Source organism: Ochotona princeps, chromosome 1 (assembly GCF_030435755.1).
Source record: "Ochotona princeps isolate mOchPri1 chromosome 1, mOchPri1.hap1, whole genome shotgun sequence".
NCBI lineage: Eukaryota > Metazoa > Chordata > Mammalia > Lagomorpha > Ochotonidae > Ochotona > Ochotona princeps.
Window position 1 is genome coordinate 56846571 of NC_080832.1, and position 17750 is coordinate 56864320.

General features: G+C 37.6%; 1 protein-coding gene and 1 pseudogene across 2 annotated transcripts in view; both read left to right on the forward strand.

Annotated features, from left to right (window-relative positions):
* The window catches only part of HACE1 (HECT domain and ankyrin repeat containing E3 ubiquitin protein ligase 1), an 86134-nt gene that overhangs the window by 7219 nt on the left and 61165 nt on the right, over positions 1-17750 (forward strand). Inside the window, exons 2-6 of one of the 2 annotated variants that reach the window (XM_058660408.1) lie at positions 1857-1911; positions 2807-2896; positions 3914-4018; positions 7469-7544; positions 13358-13489. In XM_058660408.1, the coding sequence (XP_058516391.1) occupies positions 1857-1911; positions 2807-2896; positions 3914-4018; positions 7469-7544; positions 13358-13489 (458 nt within the window). Of the gene's footprint in view, positions 1-1856; positions 1912-2806; positions 2897-3913; positions 4019-7468; positions 7545-13357; positions 13490-17750 lie in introns of those variants that run through there. The other variant, XM_058660412.1, reaches the window with a different exon arrangement.
* Positions 10108-10358, forward strand: LOC131479512 (small nuclear ribonucleoprotein G-like; annotated as a pseudogene).

The window sequence follows — 17750 nt, forward strand, 5'->3', positions numbered from 1 at the left end:
TTTAGGGAATGAAACAGTGGTTAGCATCTTTCAATCTCTTTCTCAAATAAACACAAGCACATTTCACTTTACTCCATGCAAATGTACAGGTGTTACCAATTAATCAAAAAATTAAAAGATGCTAAGAGAGGACTGGTCAGGTATTTTGTGTAATTCTTAATTTGGACTTGGTTGGTGTTTTGTTATGATTTGATTGAAGTTACACATTTTTGGCCAGAATACTGCAAAAGTAATGGTGACTTTCTCATAACGGAAGCTACATGATGTGTATTATTTCCTGTGATACTGCCCTTATCAGTTGATTAGGTCCTGTTTGCTGGATTTTTCACTGTAACTTCACTGCTTTCGTTTCCAGTTAGTCAACACTTTTGGGAGCTAGCTTTATATTATGTGTATAACTTATTTCCCCTTTAAACTTGAACTACTAATTTTAGTATCAGTATTACCTTTTAAGGGGTAAGTGATGGTTGTGAGAGTTGCCTTTCTTCTTTTTTTTTTTTTAACTACTCATTCTGTTTTTAATATTTATTTACTTCTGTTTGAAAGGTTGATTTATAGAGAGAAGGAGAGAGAGAGAGAGAGAGAGAGGAAACACAGAGAGAAAGATCTTCTATCTGCTGCTTCACTCCCAGAATGACCACAACAGGCAGAGCTGAGCTGATCCGAAGCCAGGAACTTCTGGGTTTCCCAAGTGGGTTGTAGGGTCCCATGGATGGACTGTCCACTGCTTTGTCAAGCCATACGCAGGGAGCTGAATGGGAAGTGGAGTGGCTGAGACATGAACCAGAACCCATAAGGGATGTCAGCATTTGAAGGTGGAGGATTAGCCTGTTGAGCCATTGTGCTAAAACATATAAACTTATATGAAAAAGTATAAACTTTTACAATGCCTTGAGAAATGAGAATCAGAAATACATAAAAATAAAAACATCAGTTACAATGTGCACAGGTATAATACAGCATCATAGACAGTGACTTCCAGCATTTTCTTTTGGATCATAATTTTATTACTTTATTCCATAACATATAAATGCTACATTTAATGTATTTAATATGATCCTATGCTATGTTGTAATATAAGATGACAAGTAAAATTAGGACTTTAAAGTCATGTCAATACTTCTAAAAATGAGTTGTTTTAAAAATAGTACTGGCAAGAAACAAATAGTACATATATTTAAGGTTTTAAAATTTTAGGTGGCTGGGATTTTGATGTAGTTGGTTAAGCTGCCATCCTTGACTGGTACCAGTTTTCTTTCCTGGCTGTTTGACTTCTGTTCTAGCTCTCTACTAACAGCCTGGAAAGCAGAGTAAGGTGTTTGCCCTTGCTGTCTATGTGGAGGACCGTGAAGAAGCTCCTGCTCTTGGCTTTGGCTGGCCCAGGCCTGACCATTGTGAACTGTAAGGGAAGTGAACTAGCAGACTGAGTACTCTCTCTCTAACTCTTCCAAATAAATAAATCTGAAGCAATTATTTTGGCATATATTTCTTTTATGTCCTTAGATACTTAAAATCCTTTTAGTATATATGTAAGCATGATAAAACATGATATCTATAAACATTTCTTTAGGAGTAAAAGAAATTTCATTTGGTAAAGCTGCCGAAAATACTGAATTTCCAGTTATTTCATTATATCCAAAACTTAAGTTCTTTTATCATGATGTAGAAATAAATGCAATAATCAATACACGGGATACAAAATGATATGCTGTTGAGGTTTTGCTATACTTCTGATGTTTTGCATGGTTGTACACTGTTCCACCGCTCTTCTTCCCTTTCTATGTAGAATTTAAAAGTGCTGATCTCTGAGTATCAGATTTTGGATATTCATTCATTCATTCATTTTCTTTATCCAGATAACGAAACTGCTGTTTATACATTAATGCCAATGGTTATGGCTGATCAACACAGGTGAGAGACTACTTCATAAATTTTTGCTTTTTGAGAAATGTAAATTGTTCTAAATATGTAAACACATGTGCCCATGCCCACATACAGTTTTGAAGTAGATATATCTTCCTGGGGAAAGTTATTTTACATTGTTATAATTTTCTAGCTGTGAAATTATAAACAGAATTTTCTAGGACTGATAGCAGCCATACAGTTGTATAAGAGGTCTTCTAAATGAATTATCAAATATTAAATCAAGTATGGATTGGTCACTGACAGAGAATATTATGATGGTTTCATATAAATGTCACTTGTAACCTTTAATGACAAAAGGTTAGGACTGAGGGAATGAGTATGTCTCTTTGAATGCCTGTTGGTTTTACTAGTGTATTGACATGCCACTGGCTGCCTGAGGGGATCTTCATACTTTCAGCAGTCAGCTATTCTGCAGTTAGCTGGGAGTAGCTTTCTGTAATAAGCGGAAAGTGAAGCTAAGCTGTATTTTGAAATAAGGTCAAAATATAAAGCATTTGCGTTAAATTTCTTGTCTGGTATAATTAGAAAATGTTTTTGTCTGACTTTATTTGGCCAAAATGAATATAGATAGGCTCAACTTTTGGCAAAGGAAGCAGCAGACATGTTGTTGTAAGAATCTAGGATAAGCTGAAGCCAGTTTATTGTCCGGGTGTCCTCAGGGCAGTTAACATAGCACTGGTTAAGTGGCACATGAGGAAACTTTCTCTCGCAGTTTATTGGTCAAAGCAGGTGATTTTTGAATGACCTTGGCCAGGCTGCTATGCTGCCTTTAGAGGTCCATGCCTTCTTTCCCGATTGATAGGGGATGCAATCTTTTGAGTAATGATTTCATGCTGTTACCAAGCTTTTTACATTTTGATTCCTTTTATTTTTTGCATAGATCTGTTTCTGAACTACTATCAAATTCTAAATTTGATGTCAATTATGCTTTTGGACGTGTGAAAAGAAGTTTGCTTCACATTGCAGCAAAGTAAGACTAAAAGTTATTTGGGATTAAAAACTCTTTCTGAAGGAGAAATAAGTTTTGAATCAGCATTACTGCAAGTGATTGAGGGGAGAGATCAGCTGAGTAATTTTTATATAGGTTAGGGCCTGGTTTTGCCTCTTTAAATTGGTACTTTTTTTTTAAGATTTATTTTCTTATTTGAAAGTCAGATATACAGAGAAGGAGAGCAGAGAGGAAGAGCTTGCATTGTTTGTTCACTCCCCAAGCTGCCACAATGGCTGGAGCTGTGCCAATCCGAAGCTAGGAGCCAGGAGCCCCTTTCAGGTCTCCCACGCGGGTGCAGGGTCCCAAGGCTTTGGGCCGTCTTCAACTACTTTTCTAGGCTACAAGCAGGGAGCTGGATGGGAAGCGGGACGGCCGGGATTAGAACCGGCGCCCATATGTGATCCCCGGTGTGCAAGGCGAGTACTTTAGCTACTAGGCTACTGCGCCTAGTAACTTTTGAATTTGATTTTAGTCTTATTATCCTACCTTATTGTCTTAGGTTGTAGATCTGATCTAGAACATGGGTGTTATTTTTTTTGGATGTACTTAGCGTGTGCATCAGCCACACTTTCCTTTTATCTCATCTGCATGAGTGATAGAGGGATGAACTGACTGCACTGAAGCCGGTGGCTTTTTGTGTTGTTAACCTGAGTGAGAGAATGATTTCTGTTTAGAGTCTTCCAGCGTGTAATCAGTTCGCTAATTGACACCTGCTGTCTTTTCAAGCCTTACACAGGTATTCGGAAATTCCAAAAAGTTAACAGTACCGTATGGTTTCTTTCATAAAATAATACTTTATTTGAATTTCTCAAATACTTTGTAACTTTCATAGTAGAATGTCCTATATTGAAAATAGAAGATCTTTATTAGTTAAATCAAAGTCTAGGTGAATGTGGACCTTAATGTGTTACATGGAATGTTTTCCTCATTGAGTTAAGTTGTGTCAGGTATGGCTGTATGTTGACTGTGTCTGAACTGTCTTTTAAACTGTTTTAGCTGTGGGTCAGTGGAGTGCCTGGTTCTGCTGCTAAAGAAAGGCGCAAACCCTAACTACCAAGATATTTCAGGCTGTACACCCCTTCATCTGGCAGCTAGAAATGGGTAAATATTTGGTTTCTTTAAGTGCGTTAAGTTGTATTATCAGTTATAACTAAAAATATATGACACTTCACTTTTTTTTTTAAGATTTATTATTTTTATTACCAAGTCAGATATACAGAGAGGAGGAGAGACAGAGAGGAAGATCTTCCGTCCCATGATTCACTCCCCAAGTGAGCCGCAACAGGCCGATGCTATGCCGATCCAAAGCCGGGAACCAGGAACCTCTTCCGGGTCTCCCACACGGGTGCAGGGTCCCAATGCATTGGGCCGTCCTCGACTGCTTTCCCAGGCCGCAAGCAGGGAGCTGGATGGGAAGTGGAGCTGCCGAGATTAGAACCTGCACCCATATGGGATCCCGGGGCTTTCAAGGCTAGGACTTTAGCTGCTAGGCCACACCGCTGGGCCCACACTTCACTTTTATTTGATGTTTTTCTCTAATTTCCCCAGCCATGGGGAAATTAGAAAAATAATGTGCATGTTTTATTTTCTATAATTTTTTTTGTCTCTAAGGATATTATTGATAATCTGATCTTTTCTCTTTGGAGTAGGTTTTGGGTCATTACATAATATTCAAATGACTACCACATTTGGTACCTTACTAAATTATTCATTGATATTTTTCTTCTTGAATGTATTTTTGGAAACATTATTGCTTATTAGATTATGACATTTTACTTTCTGAAAACCATAATTTTCTCCTTCGTTTTTATTGACAAGTTCTCTGCTAATTTTTTGCAATTCTTAACTCTGTGGCCTATGGCAAATATATTATACTCAATTTATTTGTAGTTATTACAGAATGAGCTGTACTAGAACAATATTTTGTTCTTAAAGATTTGAAAATGTTTATTGGAAAGACAGATTTTCAGAGAAAGAGACAGAGAATAAGATCTTTCAGCTGCTGGTTCATTCCCCAAGTGCCACAACAGCTGGAGCTGAGTCTGTGTGAAACCAGGAGCCAGAAGCTTCCTTTGGGTTTCTCACATGGGTGCAGGGTCCCAAGGCTTTGGGCCATTTTGTATGCTTTTCCAGGCAGTAAGCAGGAAGCGGAATGGGAAGTGGAGCAGCTGGGATATGAACTGGCATATATAGGGGATGCCAGCACTTGCACATAGCGAATTAGCCAATTGAACCATTGTGTTGACTGCGATCTTACTTCTTTCAATGCTGAATCTATTTTTCATTTTATCTCTGACAAATTTTCTAAACAATAATGTGCCTAAAAATGTAAAAATTGGGATTTCTATATACTTTGACTTTTCCTGATAACCAACATTATTATGAACATAATTTTTTTTCATGCTATTTTAAACGCTACTACAATTTTTATGTTCCGCTTTCCCTGTTCTTTTCTTCCAGGAGTGTCAGATGTCGTATCTGCCTGTATCACTGTTTTTCCCTGCTTAAAACTCTGCTGGACTGAGAAACCAAGCCAAAATGATTAGAATTATATTTAAAATGAAAAGAACTAGTTTTGATTCAGGGCTTGAGAAACTTAGCATTTTTATGATTTAAAAGTAAAAGACTTTAAAGAGAGAGAGAAAAGTGAGGTCATGTGTTGAGTTACTGCCCAAATGCTTGAAGCAGCCAAGGAAGCTGCAGCTGGGTCAGGAACTTATGCATAGGCAGAAGGAACCTGTTACTTGAGCTATGGCTTCTGTCTTTCAGGGACTGCGTTTGTGGGAGGCTGGATTCAGGGCAGAGTTGGGTATCAAATCTAGACATCTGTATGGGACTTGAGCATCTCAGTGGCTAGGGCCAAACACCTATTCCTATGAACTTGCAAGCACTGTAAGAATTCTCTCTACAAGTGTACTACTACTGTCTCTTTTGATTTCTTTTGAAGCTATTTTTGCTTCTTATTTTGATCTGGGATTTTAGATAATTGAGGTTGCTGCCTAAGTAAGATGCATTGATTTGAAGCCAGATTTTTTTGTATGAGGGTTAAAGTAGAATCCAAAAGATAAGAGTCATAGTGATGTTCAGGATTAGTAGGGGAAAGGCATGTGCCTTTGACCCTATCTGATCTTGCTTGTTTCCTGATTTAGCATGTGAGCCAATTTAGTTGTCCATTGTTTTAGCAGATTACAGTGTGCCTGTTGAACATTTGTTTTTGTAATGATTAGCCATATTAGATATGTTGACATCCAGGGTCCTAGGGTAACATGTTCATTCCTTTGCTGAATTTATCTCGCATCCAGCTATACCCTTCCATATATTCATAAGATGATGGCAATGTAAGATTGTATTTATTAAAATATCTCAGCACTCAGTGTCAGCAACTGTAAATAGAAGAACACATTGGTTTAGGGCAGGGTAAAAAGTCAACTGTTATTGTAGTAGGAAACTTAGTTATATGATTTCAGTGTAAGAGCCAAGAAATAGGTCTTAGATAAGAGATTTGAAGGAAAAGTGGTTCTTGGTTTGCCAAGAAGACCTGTCATGTTCTGTTTTTGTTGTTTGAAAGGAAGGCCTTTTAAGTAACACACAGGAGAAATAAAAACAACAAATGGTGAGAGAGAAACTCACACTTATTAAAGTTTCTATAGAAAATAGCAAATACTGATGAGGCTGGGGAGAAACGGGAACTCTTGTGCACCCAGTAGTAATGGCAAATGGCAAATGGCAAAGCTGCTGTGGAAAACATTGCAGTAGTTCCTCAAAATTGAACAGCAGAATTGCCAAATGATCCAGGGGATCCACTCCTGGGAGAAAATCTAAAAGAACTGAAATAGAGTTCCCAAAGAACAGTTTTACACACATGTTCAAGGTAGCATTATTTACAGTAGCCAAAATGTGGAAACAAGCTGAGTGCCCATTAACTAGTCAATGGGTAGGCTAAATATGGTATATATGTATAGTGGAATGTTACTTAGCCTTAAAAACAAAAGCAGTTCTGACATGTGCTACAACATGGATGAAACTTAAGTGCGATGTGCTTAGTAAAGTACCACAAAGTTGGTCCGTTAAAAATGGGTAATATGATAAATTTTAAACTGTATGTATTTTATCATAAAAATGATTAAAAAAAAGAAGTGGATAGGAGAATGCGTAAACTTGCAGTTTACTAATTTTTGATTATGGTTTATAATGCACTTTAATGTTATCTTTTGAGTATTTTGTGATTAAGAGTATAGGATGCAACATTGAGAAGTTCCCTTTTTCATTAGGCTTCTATTTTCTTACGTCTCTAATGAAGGTTATTCTTCCATGTGTTTAGTCAATGCCAGAAGTTTCTCTGTAATTTGAATGTGAAATTTGTTAAAGTGGCATAAAACTGATTTGTACCATTTCTTTGTAAAAATGATTTTGTATTTTATTGAAAATGTTATTTATATATATTGCAAATATAGATATGTTATCTACTACTGTTTATTATTGTTAATATGTTAGTAAAATATTGCATATTTTTCTAGTATCAATGATCTGCGACTGTGTTTTTCTCTTCAGGCAAAAAAAATGTATGAGTAAATTGTTAGAATACAGTGCTGATGTCAACATTTGTAATAATGAAGGCCTTACAGCAGTAAGTGATATCATTTTTATTAAAGTGCTTTTTTGAAAATGATGAATGTGATGGTAATGCAAAGTATAGTATAGGTATTTCTGAAGTTGCCTTTTTATAGTAAAATAAAAATAAATTTTAAAATGAGCTTTGAAAATTTTTGTTTATTTATTTATTTGAAAGACATGGTTACACGCATACAGAGAGCATGGTTACACGCATACAGAGAGAGAGAGAGCGAGACAGACAGACAGACAGAGGGGTCTTTCATTCAGTGATTCACCCTTTCCCCCCAAATAATTCCTCCAACAGCTGAAGCTGGGCCAGGTCAAAGCCAGACGCCAATTTAAATCACCCGTGTTGGTGCTGGAGACCCCAAGTGCTTGACCCACCCTGTGCTACCTCCCAGGAAGCTTGACTGGGAGTGAAGCTGAGACTCAAACCAAGACACTCCAACATGGGATAGAGGATATGGCCGTCCCAAGTGGTGACTTAATCTATCGGGCCACAATGACTGCTCCTTCCTTTCTTCCATACTGCATTTATTTTGAAGTCTTACTTCCTCAGCTATTGTCAGTGGGTTTCAAGAAACTTCTGGTAGGATCTTGGAAGTAAGTTGTAAGTTCATTATAGGAGAGCCGGTTTTCATTGTGTTTTTGTAATTGACTTTAATATGTTTGTTTGAATAAAAGATAGTAGAGACAGGCTTTGGGCACAGCAGTTAGACAATGGTTGGGACACAACCAGGGTGCAACTCTCAGCTCCACTTTTGGCTTTAGTTTCCTGTTAATGTGGGCTGCGGGAGGCAAGGGCTGATGACTCAACAAGGTGGGTCACTGCCACACACATTAGAGAACAGGATTGAGTTCTCAGCTCATGAATTCAGACTGGCCAACCTCCTGCTGCTGAGGACATTTAGCGAATAAACCAGTAGATGAGAGATTTCTCTGAATCTGTCCATGTCCATTTCTCTTTCAAGTAAATGTTTAAATGTAATAAATCCTTTAAAAAAACACATTTACAAAGTTAAGAGAAAGTTGAGTGATGATTTAGTAACAAGCACTTAAAATGTTTAAAATCTAAAGTTTCAATAAGACAAGAATCAGATTTTTTAAAAACAGATTGGAGGGCCCTGCACAGTAACTTAGTGGCTAAAGTCCTTATCTTGAATGCGCCGGGATCCCATATGGACACCAGTTTGTGCCGCAACAGTCCCGTTTCCCATCCAGCCCCCTGCTTGTGGTCTGGGAAAGCAGCAGAGGAGGGCCCAAAGCCTTGGGACACTCTGCCTACATGTGCGACCCAGAATATGCTCCTGGCTCTTGGCTCCTGGTTTTGGATCAGCTCAGCTCTGGCCGTTGTGGCCACTTGGGGAGTGAATCAGAAGATGGAAGATCTTCCTCTCCTCCTCTATCACTTTTTAATCAGTAGCAAATTTGCATAATTATAATCTAATGTCACAACCAAGAATCTGACATTGATACAATCTCTTGCTGAGATTTTTCCAGTTTTACTTCTATGTGTGTATAGCTAAGTTCTATATGAGTTTCATTAACTGTGCAGGATCATGTTTTGTTTACCACAGTCAATATTCTAAATATTTCCAACATCTCGAAGGGCTTCTTATCACACCTAAATTAAGAAAAGACCAATGTCATTTGCAGGGTTTTATAATGCTCTACAGTACATATCACATCACTATATATCCTGAAAATAGAATATATACAATACAATCTTTGCTTATAGAATAGATGGTATTATACTACTGATATACAATAAAATCTAAATTTCGATAAGAACAGTAGATTCCATATAAATGTACTGACTAAACTTATAATAGGCCACTTAGAGTACAACTAACGTTTGAGGGAGGTTGTTTAGTTAGTCCTCTTCCCCCAAATTTTTAATATAAAGGCTTTGAAAACCAGCATAGTAAGTAAATGTTCAATATTCTCTATTCACAATTTAAAAGATTTTAAATGTACAAGTACTATCAAAGGAGAGTACACTTACTAAAAACTTAATTTCTTCTGTAACTCAAACGTAATTGCTCAGCAGTCACATAATTCTCTTGACTTTACCTTAAAAAAATAATTTATTTGCTAATGATCTTTCTTTCTCTGATTCAGTCTCCTGGTAGCTGCAATTTAGGGCTGGGCCAGTTTCCAAGAATCAAGAACTCCACCTAGGTCTTCACGCTAGATGCCAGAAACTCTATCTGCTGCTTCACAGAAGTGTTAACAGGGACTGGATTTGCACTGGAGTAACCAAGCCTCAAACTGGCACTTTGATATGGCATCTGGGCATCTCTACTCCAATGAAGCAATAATTTTGTTAAATTTTTTAACAATACACCAATATCCCTTACCATATCCTTCACCATATCCCTTTTATATTGTATTATATATAATAAGCTATGTTTCTTATGTACATAATTGATAAATTATATAAAAATTATATTTATTAACTTACTTTTGCCAAATAGTGTTATGGCAAAATGCATAAAAAGCACTAGCTTGGGCAGTGGCATGGGGAGGCTGCCAGTTGCATTTCCAGAAGTCTGTGAGTGCTCTGAGCCTCTGCCATGAGCAAAGCTCACCCTCCCGAGTTGAAAAAGCTTATGGACAGGAAGTTATTGAAATTAAATGGCAGCAGACATGTCCAAGCAGTACTGTGAGGATTTGAACTCTTCATGAATCTGGTGATAGATGAATGTGTAGAGATTGCAAATAGTGAACAGCAGAACAATATTGGAATGGTGGTAATACGAGGCAATAGTATCATCATGTTGGAATTCTTGGAATGAGTACAATGAGTGTTCGGCAGAGAGATCCATACCCCTCTGCAAAAGGACCTGTTTTACTATGATGTGATATGAAAGTTGGGACATGTACATTTTTGTGTTTTTTTGGTTTGTTTCTTAATAAACTTTTATGATAGTGAAAAAAACAAGCAAGCAAACAAACAAACAAACCCCACTAGCTTAAGAAAACAAGTCTGAAAAGGATACAGGCCAAAAAATTCTTGAAAAATTTATTTATCTTCATTGGATTTTCCGTTTGTTGGTTCACTCCTGAAATGGCAGTAGTGGCGGAACCTGAGCCAATCTGAAACCCAGAGCCAGGAGCTTACTCCAGGTCTCCTATGTAGGTGCAGGAGCCCAAGGACTTGGACCCTCCTCGGATGCCTTCCCAGGCCATAAGCAGGGAGCTGAATGGGAAATGCAGCAGCCAGGATAAGAACCAGCAGCCATATGGGATGCCAGCATTGGAGGCAGAGGATTAGCCAATTAAGCTTCTTTGTGTGTGTGTTGTTGTTTCACACACAAAAAAAGTTTTTACTTCAAGTATACAAGCAGCATATTTTTTTCTTTATAAGTTATAGATAGATAATAATAAATGTAAAAAAAAAGTTATAAATTAAAGTTTTTCTGGAATGTTCATAGTTCCTTGTTTACTTTGTTTTATGTTTTGGTTTTCAAAATGCATTTGTCAAATGTGTGATGGGAAAGGAAAAAAGCTGTGTGAAAGCTCTGCCTCCAGGTTTGTGGTGACCAGCTTGAGCGTTTGCTTCTGGGCCTCTTCCTGGCCTTCTGTAGTTATTTACCCTTGAGCTGATCCAGTTCCTCAGAGGAGTGCTTCCATTGTGCCAGGAAGGTCCCAGCAGCCTGCATGCTGGGTAGGGAAGAATACTTTGAGATCCCAGTATTCACTTTGTGAACTTGCACTTAATCTCCCCTTTTCACAGAAATACTCCTGGTTCATTGTGCTTGGTGCCTCACTGGGACAGACTCTTTGTTTCTAAGCCTTCTCATGTCCTATCTAATTTAGGGTTCTATTTTTATTTTGACAGATCAGAAGTATCTGATGACCAAAAAAAAAATTATTATCTTTTCTAGCTTCCAGAACTTATTGCTATTCTTTTATTTTTAATTTGTGAAAAAAAAATTTACTTTTTTTATTTGCAGGAACAGTGAGTAGAGAGAGAAAATATGAATGAGAATAAAAGTCTTCCATCCAGGTCCTGGCGTGGTAGCCTAGCAGCTGAAGTCCTCTTCTTGCATGTGCCTGGATCTCATATGGGCACCGGTTCATGTCCTGGTAGCCCCGCTTCCCATCCAGCTCCCTGCTTGTGGCCTGGGCAAGCAGTTGAGGAAGGCCCAAAGCCTTGGGACCATGTACCCGTGCTGGAGACTTGGAAGAGGTTTCTGGCTCCTGACTTTGGATCAGCTCAGCTCTAGCTGTTGTGGTCACTTGGGGAGTGAATCATCGGACAGAGCATCTCCCTCTCTCTCTCCTCCTCTTTGTATATCTCACTTTCCAATAAGAAGAAATAAATCTTAAAAAAAAGAAACAAAAGAGAAACATCTTCCGTCTATTGGCTTGGTTCCAAATAACCACAGCAACTAGGTCTGGCCCAGACCCAAGCCAGGATTTGAGAACTCCATCATGAACTTCCACATGGGTGACAAGGTCCATGAACTTGGGCCATCTTCTGCTACCTTCTCAGGAACACAAGTTGAAAGCTAGATAAGAAGTGAAATAGGTAGGATTCAAACCAGTACTTTGAAATATGGAATACTGATTTTTACACAGTGCCTCAACCCTTTGCACCCCAACACTTGTCCTTCAACCTGCTATTTTAAATTAGAGGTCTTGTGATATTTGAAATTTTTTATTTTATTTTATTTGACAGGTAAGGAATGGATAGCGAGTAAGAGTGGTGCCCTCTGATGGTTTACTTCCCAGATGCCCACACACCTGGGATGGGGTCAGTGCTAAAACTGGGAAACAGGAATGCTGCCAAGTCTCCCATGTGGGCGGCAAGCCACAGTTATTTGAGTCATCACAGCAGCTACTTCCAGGGGCCATATAAGAAGCGAGTTGGAGTCGTGAGCCAGAGCTGGGTACTGAGCTAGGTCCTTTGATGTATGGAGTATCGCATCTTACCTGGCATCTTAATTGTTAGGCTGAATGCCTGCCTGCAATTTTCATTATTCTTTTTTTTTTTTAATGGAAAGAAATAAAATTGCAGGGACTGGTGTTGTAGCATAGCAGCTTAAGTTGTTGCTCATGATGCTGGCATCCCATATCAACATCTGAGTTTGAATCTGGATTGCTGTAATTCTGATTGAGCTTCCTGCTAGTATATACCTAGGGGAGCAATGGAAGGTGACCTAAGTGTTTGTGTCTTTTGCACTGAACCATGTGGGAGATCAGGATGAAATTCCTGGCTTCAGCCTGCAACAGCCCCAGCTATTGTGGCCATTGAAGAGTGAACCAGCAGAAGGAAGATCTCTGGCTTTTCCTTTTTCTTTCTGTTGCTCTGCCTTTCAAATAAATCAGTATCTTAGAAAGAAAAATATATGAAATACAAAGTCCAGTTTTAACTGTCTTTGAGGTAGACTTCTAAGTATTTTATTTTTTTTAGTCCTTATTTTTCTACTATTCGTATGACATATATATGTATATTTGTATATGTATTACTTGTAAAATATAGGAAGTAGAGAATTATTAGCTTTTCACTTATGTTAGCTCCTGGGGCAGGAAAAGTTTCAAGCTCCCTTTTTTTAGAAACAAGCTGTGCATAGAAATCTAGAATTATGTAAGAAACAGAGTATTTGGTAAGCTTATGATACTGTTTTGAGCCATTGAGTTCTTCATTTTGAAATAAACGATGGTGTATGTATTTTCTTATAAAAATAGAAAGAATTATGTGGCCTTTAAGATCTTCAGTTTGTCTGTCAAACTCAGTTAAGAAATAATAGCATTATTTATCTGTTTTTAATGTAAAGTACTCTTGCACAAATGTTAATTCAATGACTGTCTTTCCAGATACACTGGCTGGCTGTGAATGGAAGGACAGAGCTGCTGCATGACCTCGTGCAGCATGTCAGTGACGTTGACGTTGAGGATGCAATGGGGCAGACAGCACTGCATGTGGCCTGCCAGAACGGTCACAAGACGGTAAATTCCACCATGAGGATTTCACGTTGCACGTGTTTGTCACTGAAAAGCTTGAATTCCTGGAAAGCTTTTCATTGCCTATTTGGGAACATGAAGCATTATAGCAAAATCTTATTCTATATGGATTGACGAATGGAAATAGCGCTTTTGAATCTGCTCCAAATATTTATACTTTGGATTTTAATTTTATTTCTGATTGACAAATTTTAATTGCTAAATATATTAAGTTTTAAAATATAGTATATTGACATATACTCTTAAAAATTATTGTATATACTTTGCTGTTAGCCTAAGACAATAATTTTTCCATTTGTAATTTTTACCAGTAAGGCCACATAACTGGTATTAGATAATGTGAAAAATAGGAACCAGTACTAATTAACTAGTTCAAGTTGGATTGTTATAGTTTCTGCTTTTCTGAGCTATGATTCAACTGCTAGGTTGACAGGTTTTCAGAAAATTTTTTTATGAATATGAAGGGAACAGATTTTGTTTATTCCATAGGTAAAATTCTAAGATAAGGCTCACACTTTCCAAATCCCCTGCTCCCCCTCCATAATCTTCCCTCCTTCCCTCCCCTCTCTTCATTCGTATTTGCAGACATACTTTTAATCTACTCTATATTAGTTTGTCACTAAAATAATATTAAACAATTAAGAAGTAGGAATACCACAGTTCCACTGGAGTGTAAACATGGGCTAAAAACAACAAGCATAGCACAAAGTAATAATTTTATTCATATATATGTATGTAGTTTATATTAGCTGCTGCATAATGGAGAAAACATAAGGTATTTGTCTTTTGGGTTATTTCACTGGCATAATGATTTCTAGTTGCATCCATTTCATTGCAAAAGGCAGGATTTCATGTGGCTGAGGAGGATCCCATAGTGTATATGTAGCACATTTTGTTTATCTGGTCATCCAGTGTTGGACCCCTGGGTTGTTTCCATATCTTAGCTATTGTGAATTGAGCTGCAAGAAACACAAGGGTACAAATAACTTTTCATGTGCTAATTTCATTTCACTTGGGTGATTTTGCAGGAATGCGATGGCCGGTCATATAGATCTGTTTTCAGATATTTGAGGAATCTCTGTGCTGTTTTCCATCATGGTTGCTCTAGTTTATATACCTACCAACAATGGATTAGGTACCTTTCCCCCCACATCCTCCCTGGCATTTTATTGTTTCTTGAGTTTTGGATGATAGCTGTTCTAACTGGATTGAAGTGAAACCTCATTGTAGTTTTCTATTTGTATTTTTCTGATGGCTAGAGTTCTTGAACATTTTCTCATGTGTGGGTTGTTCATTTTTTTCTTTTTTGTTCCATCTATTTTATTTTTATGATACAACTCCATAGGCTCTGGAATTTCCTTTACCCCCATGTTGTTCACTTTCATTTGATACTTTGAGAAATGCCTATTCATGTCCCTAGTATTTCTTTACTAGATTGTTTATTTTGCTGTTGAGTTTCTTGAGTTATTTATAGATTCTGAATATTAATCTTCACATTCAATGCAAAATTTGCAAATATTTTCTCACATTCTTTTGATTGCCTCTTCCCTTTGGTGATGCTTTCCTTTGAATTGCAGAAGTTTATTGGCTTGATGTTACTCTGTTTTTAGTTTTGCTTTGATTGCCTGTTTCTGGGCTCTCTTCCAAGAAGTCTTGTAGCATTTCCCCAGGGTTTTCCTCTAGTAACTTGATGGTATCAGGTTATATGTCTAAATGTTTGATCCATTTTGAGTTTTTTTTTTTCCCTTTTTAATGAAGTATAGGCAGTTGTCTTATACTTCTACGTGTGGAGGTCTATTTTCCCAGTGCAATTTTTAAAGAGACTGGGAAAAAATTCCTTTTTTTGAGGACTGACTTTAGGTCATTAGTAAATAATTAGTTGACTGTGGACATGTGGGTAGTTTCTGCAGTTTCTGTCCCATTGATCTACATATATATACCTCTCTGTAGTATGTATTGAAATCTGATGTTATGATGGTTCTGGTTTTGCTTTGATTGTTTAAAACTGCTTTAGTTTTTCAAGGTCTCGTGTTTCCATATGGATTTTAGCATTTTTTTAAAGATTTATTTATTTTTTTTATTGGAAAGGCAAATTTACAGAGAGGAGGAGAAACAGAAAGATATTTCATCTACTGGTTCACTCCCCAAATGGCTGCAATGGCTGGCACTGAGTTGATCCAAAGCCAGCAGCCAGGAGCTTCTTCCAGGTCTCCCACATGGGTGCAGAGTCCCAAGGCTTTGGGTCGTCTTCAGTTGCTTTCCCAGGCCACAAGCAGGGAGCTGGATGGGAAACGGAGCTACCAGGATTAGAACCGGTGTCCTTATGTGATCCTGGGTAAAGGACTTTAGCCCTAGGCTACTGTACTGCTCCCCTCCCTTTTTTTTTTAATATTTATGGTTTATTTGAGAAGTAAAGTTACAGAGAGAGAGGGAGACACAGAATGAGAGATCTTCCATTAACTGACTCACTTCTTAAATGGCCTCATTTGCTGGAGTTGGGCCAATCTGAAGCCAGGAACCAGGAACTTCTTTGAAGACTTCCACATGGGTGTAGAGGCTCTGGCTTTTGGGCCATCCTCCAGGATCATTAGCTGGAAGTTCGATTGGAAGTGAAGCAGCTGGAATAGAAATGTTTGTCCGTGTAGAATGCTAGCTTTGCAGATGGAGGCTTTAAGTACTATACCACACACCAGCTCCAGTATTTTTTTTTTCTAAATGTGACAAGAATTTATTGGTGTTTTGACTGACATCTCAATGAATCTGTAAGTTGCTTTGGGTGGTATAGACATTTTGATGATATTAATTCTGCCAACCCACAAGTATGACATTTTTGTTTTTCATTTTTTTGTGTACTTTCTGTTTCTTTAATGTTTTGTAATATTCGTTGTAGAGAATTTTCACCTCCTTGGTTAAATTTATCCCAATATATTTCAGTTTTTTTTTTTTGATAGCAATTGTAAATGGTACTGATAAGTTCTTTCGCAGCCATGTCTGTGTAGACAAAGACCATTACTTTTTTTGTGTTGATTTTATAGCTTGCAGCTTTACTAATTCTTGTATGAGTTCTAGTGGTCTCTTACTGGAATCTTTTTGGTTTCCCTGTATATAGAATCACTTTACCTGCCATCAGGGAGAACTTGACTTCCTGCTTTCTAATGTTTATTTCGTTGATTTCTTTTTCTTGCCTAATTATTCTGGCTAAAACTTTCAGAAAATTATTGAATGGAAATGGTGAAAGTAAACATCCTTGTGTGGTTATAGATCATAGTGCAAATACTCCAACTTTTCTTCATCCAATGTAATGCTACCTGTGGCTTTGTCATACATTGCCTTAATTGTGTTGAAGAATATTTGGTCTATACCTGATACGCTTAAGTTTGTTTGTTTTAGTCATGAGAGGATAGTGTATTTTATAACACACTTTCTCTGTATCTACTGACATAATTATATGGTTTTGATTCTTAAGTTAGTGTGATGTGCCACATTCATTGATTTATGTCTCTTGTATTCTTGCATATTGATAGATGAGTTTAAGCCATTTACATCCAGTGTTATGATGGATAGGTGGCAGTTTGGTCCTGTCATTTTACTAATGGGTTGTTCTTTGATTTAGTCTTCTGCTAGCCTTTTAGGTTGTCCACATTTGCCTTTGGTTTTGGTAGTTGCTATTCCTCTTTCACGAGAACATCTTTGAGTATCATTTATGGGGCAGGTTTAGAAAAGGCAAATTCTTGGAGTTTTTCTTTGCTCTGGAAGAATTTTATTTCATTTTCAAAAACAAAGGAGAGTTTTGCAGGATATGTTATGTATAGTGATGGAGGAATAGAGACTATCTTTTCCGGATGTGGGGATACTATGCAATATGAATCCTTGCTTACAAGTCAAAGATGGACTCTCCGTGAAACTGTTGAACATGAGTGAAAAATGGGCTGCTGGACTGTGACATTGTCTGTACCAGCAATGTTGAGGTACACTTAAATAACAGCCTGATGGAATCATGACTCCCAATGAAGGGAGTTACTATTGTAACAGCGTGGAGAAAATCAGAGGATGGATTTGGATGGGATCCTAGATTCTATGAAATTGTACCATAAAATTCCAAAATTCAAAATAAAAAAATGCAAAAATTGTGTTGACACCGTGGTGTAACTAGCTAATCCTCTGCCTGCAGTGTTGGTACCCCATATTGGCATTGGTTAGAGATCTGGCTTTTTACTCCTGATCCAGCTCTTTGCTAATGGCTTTA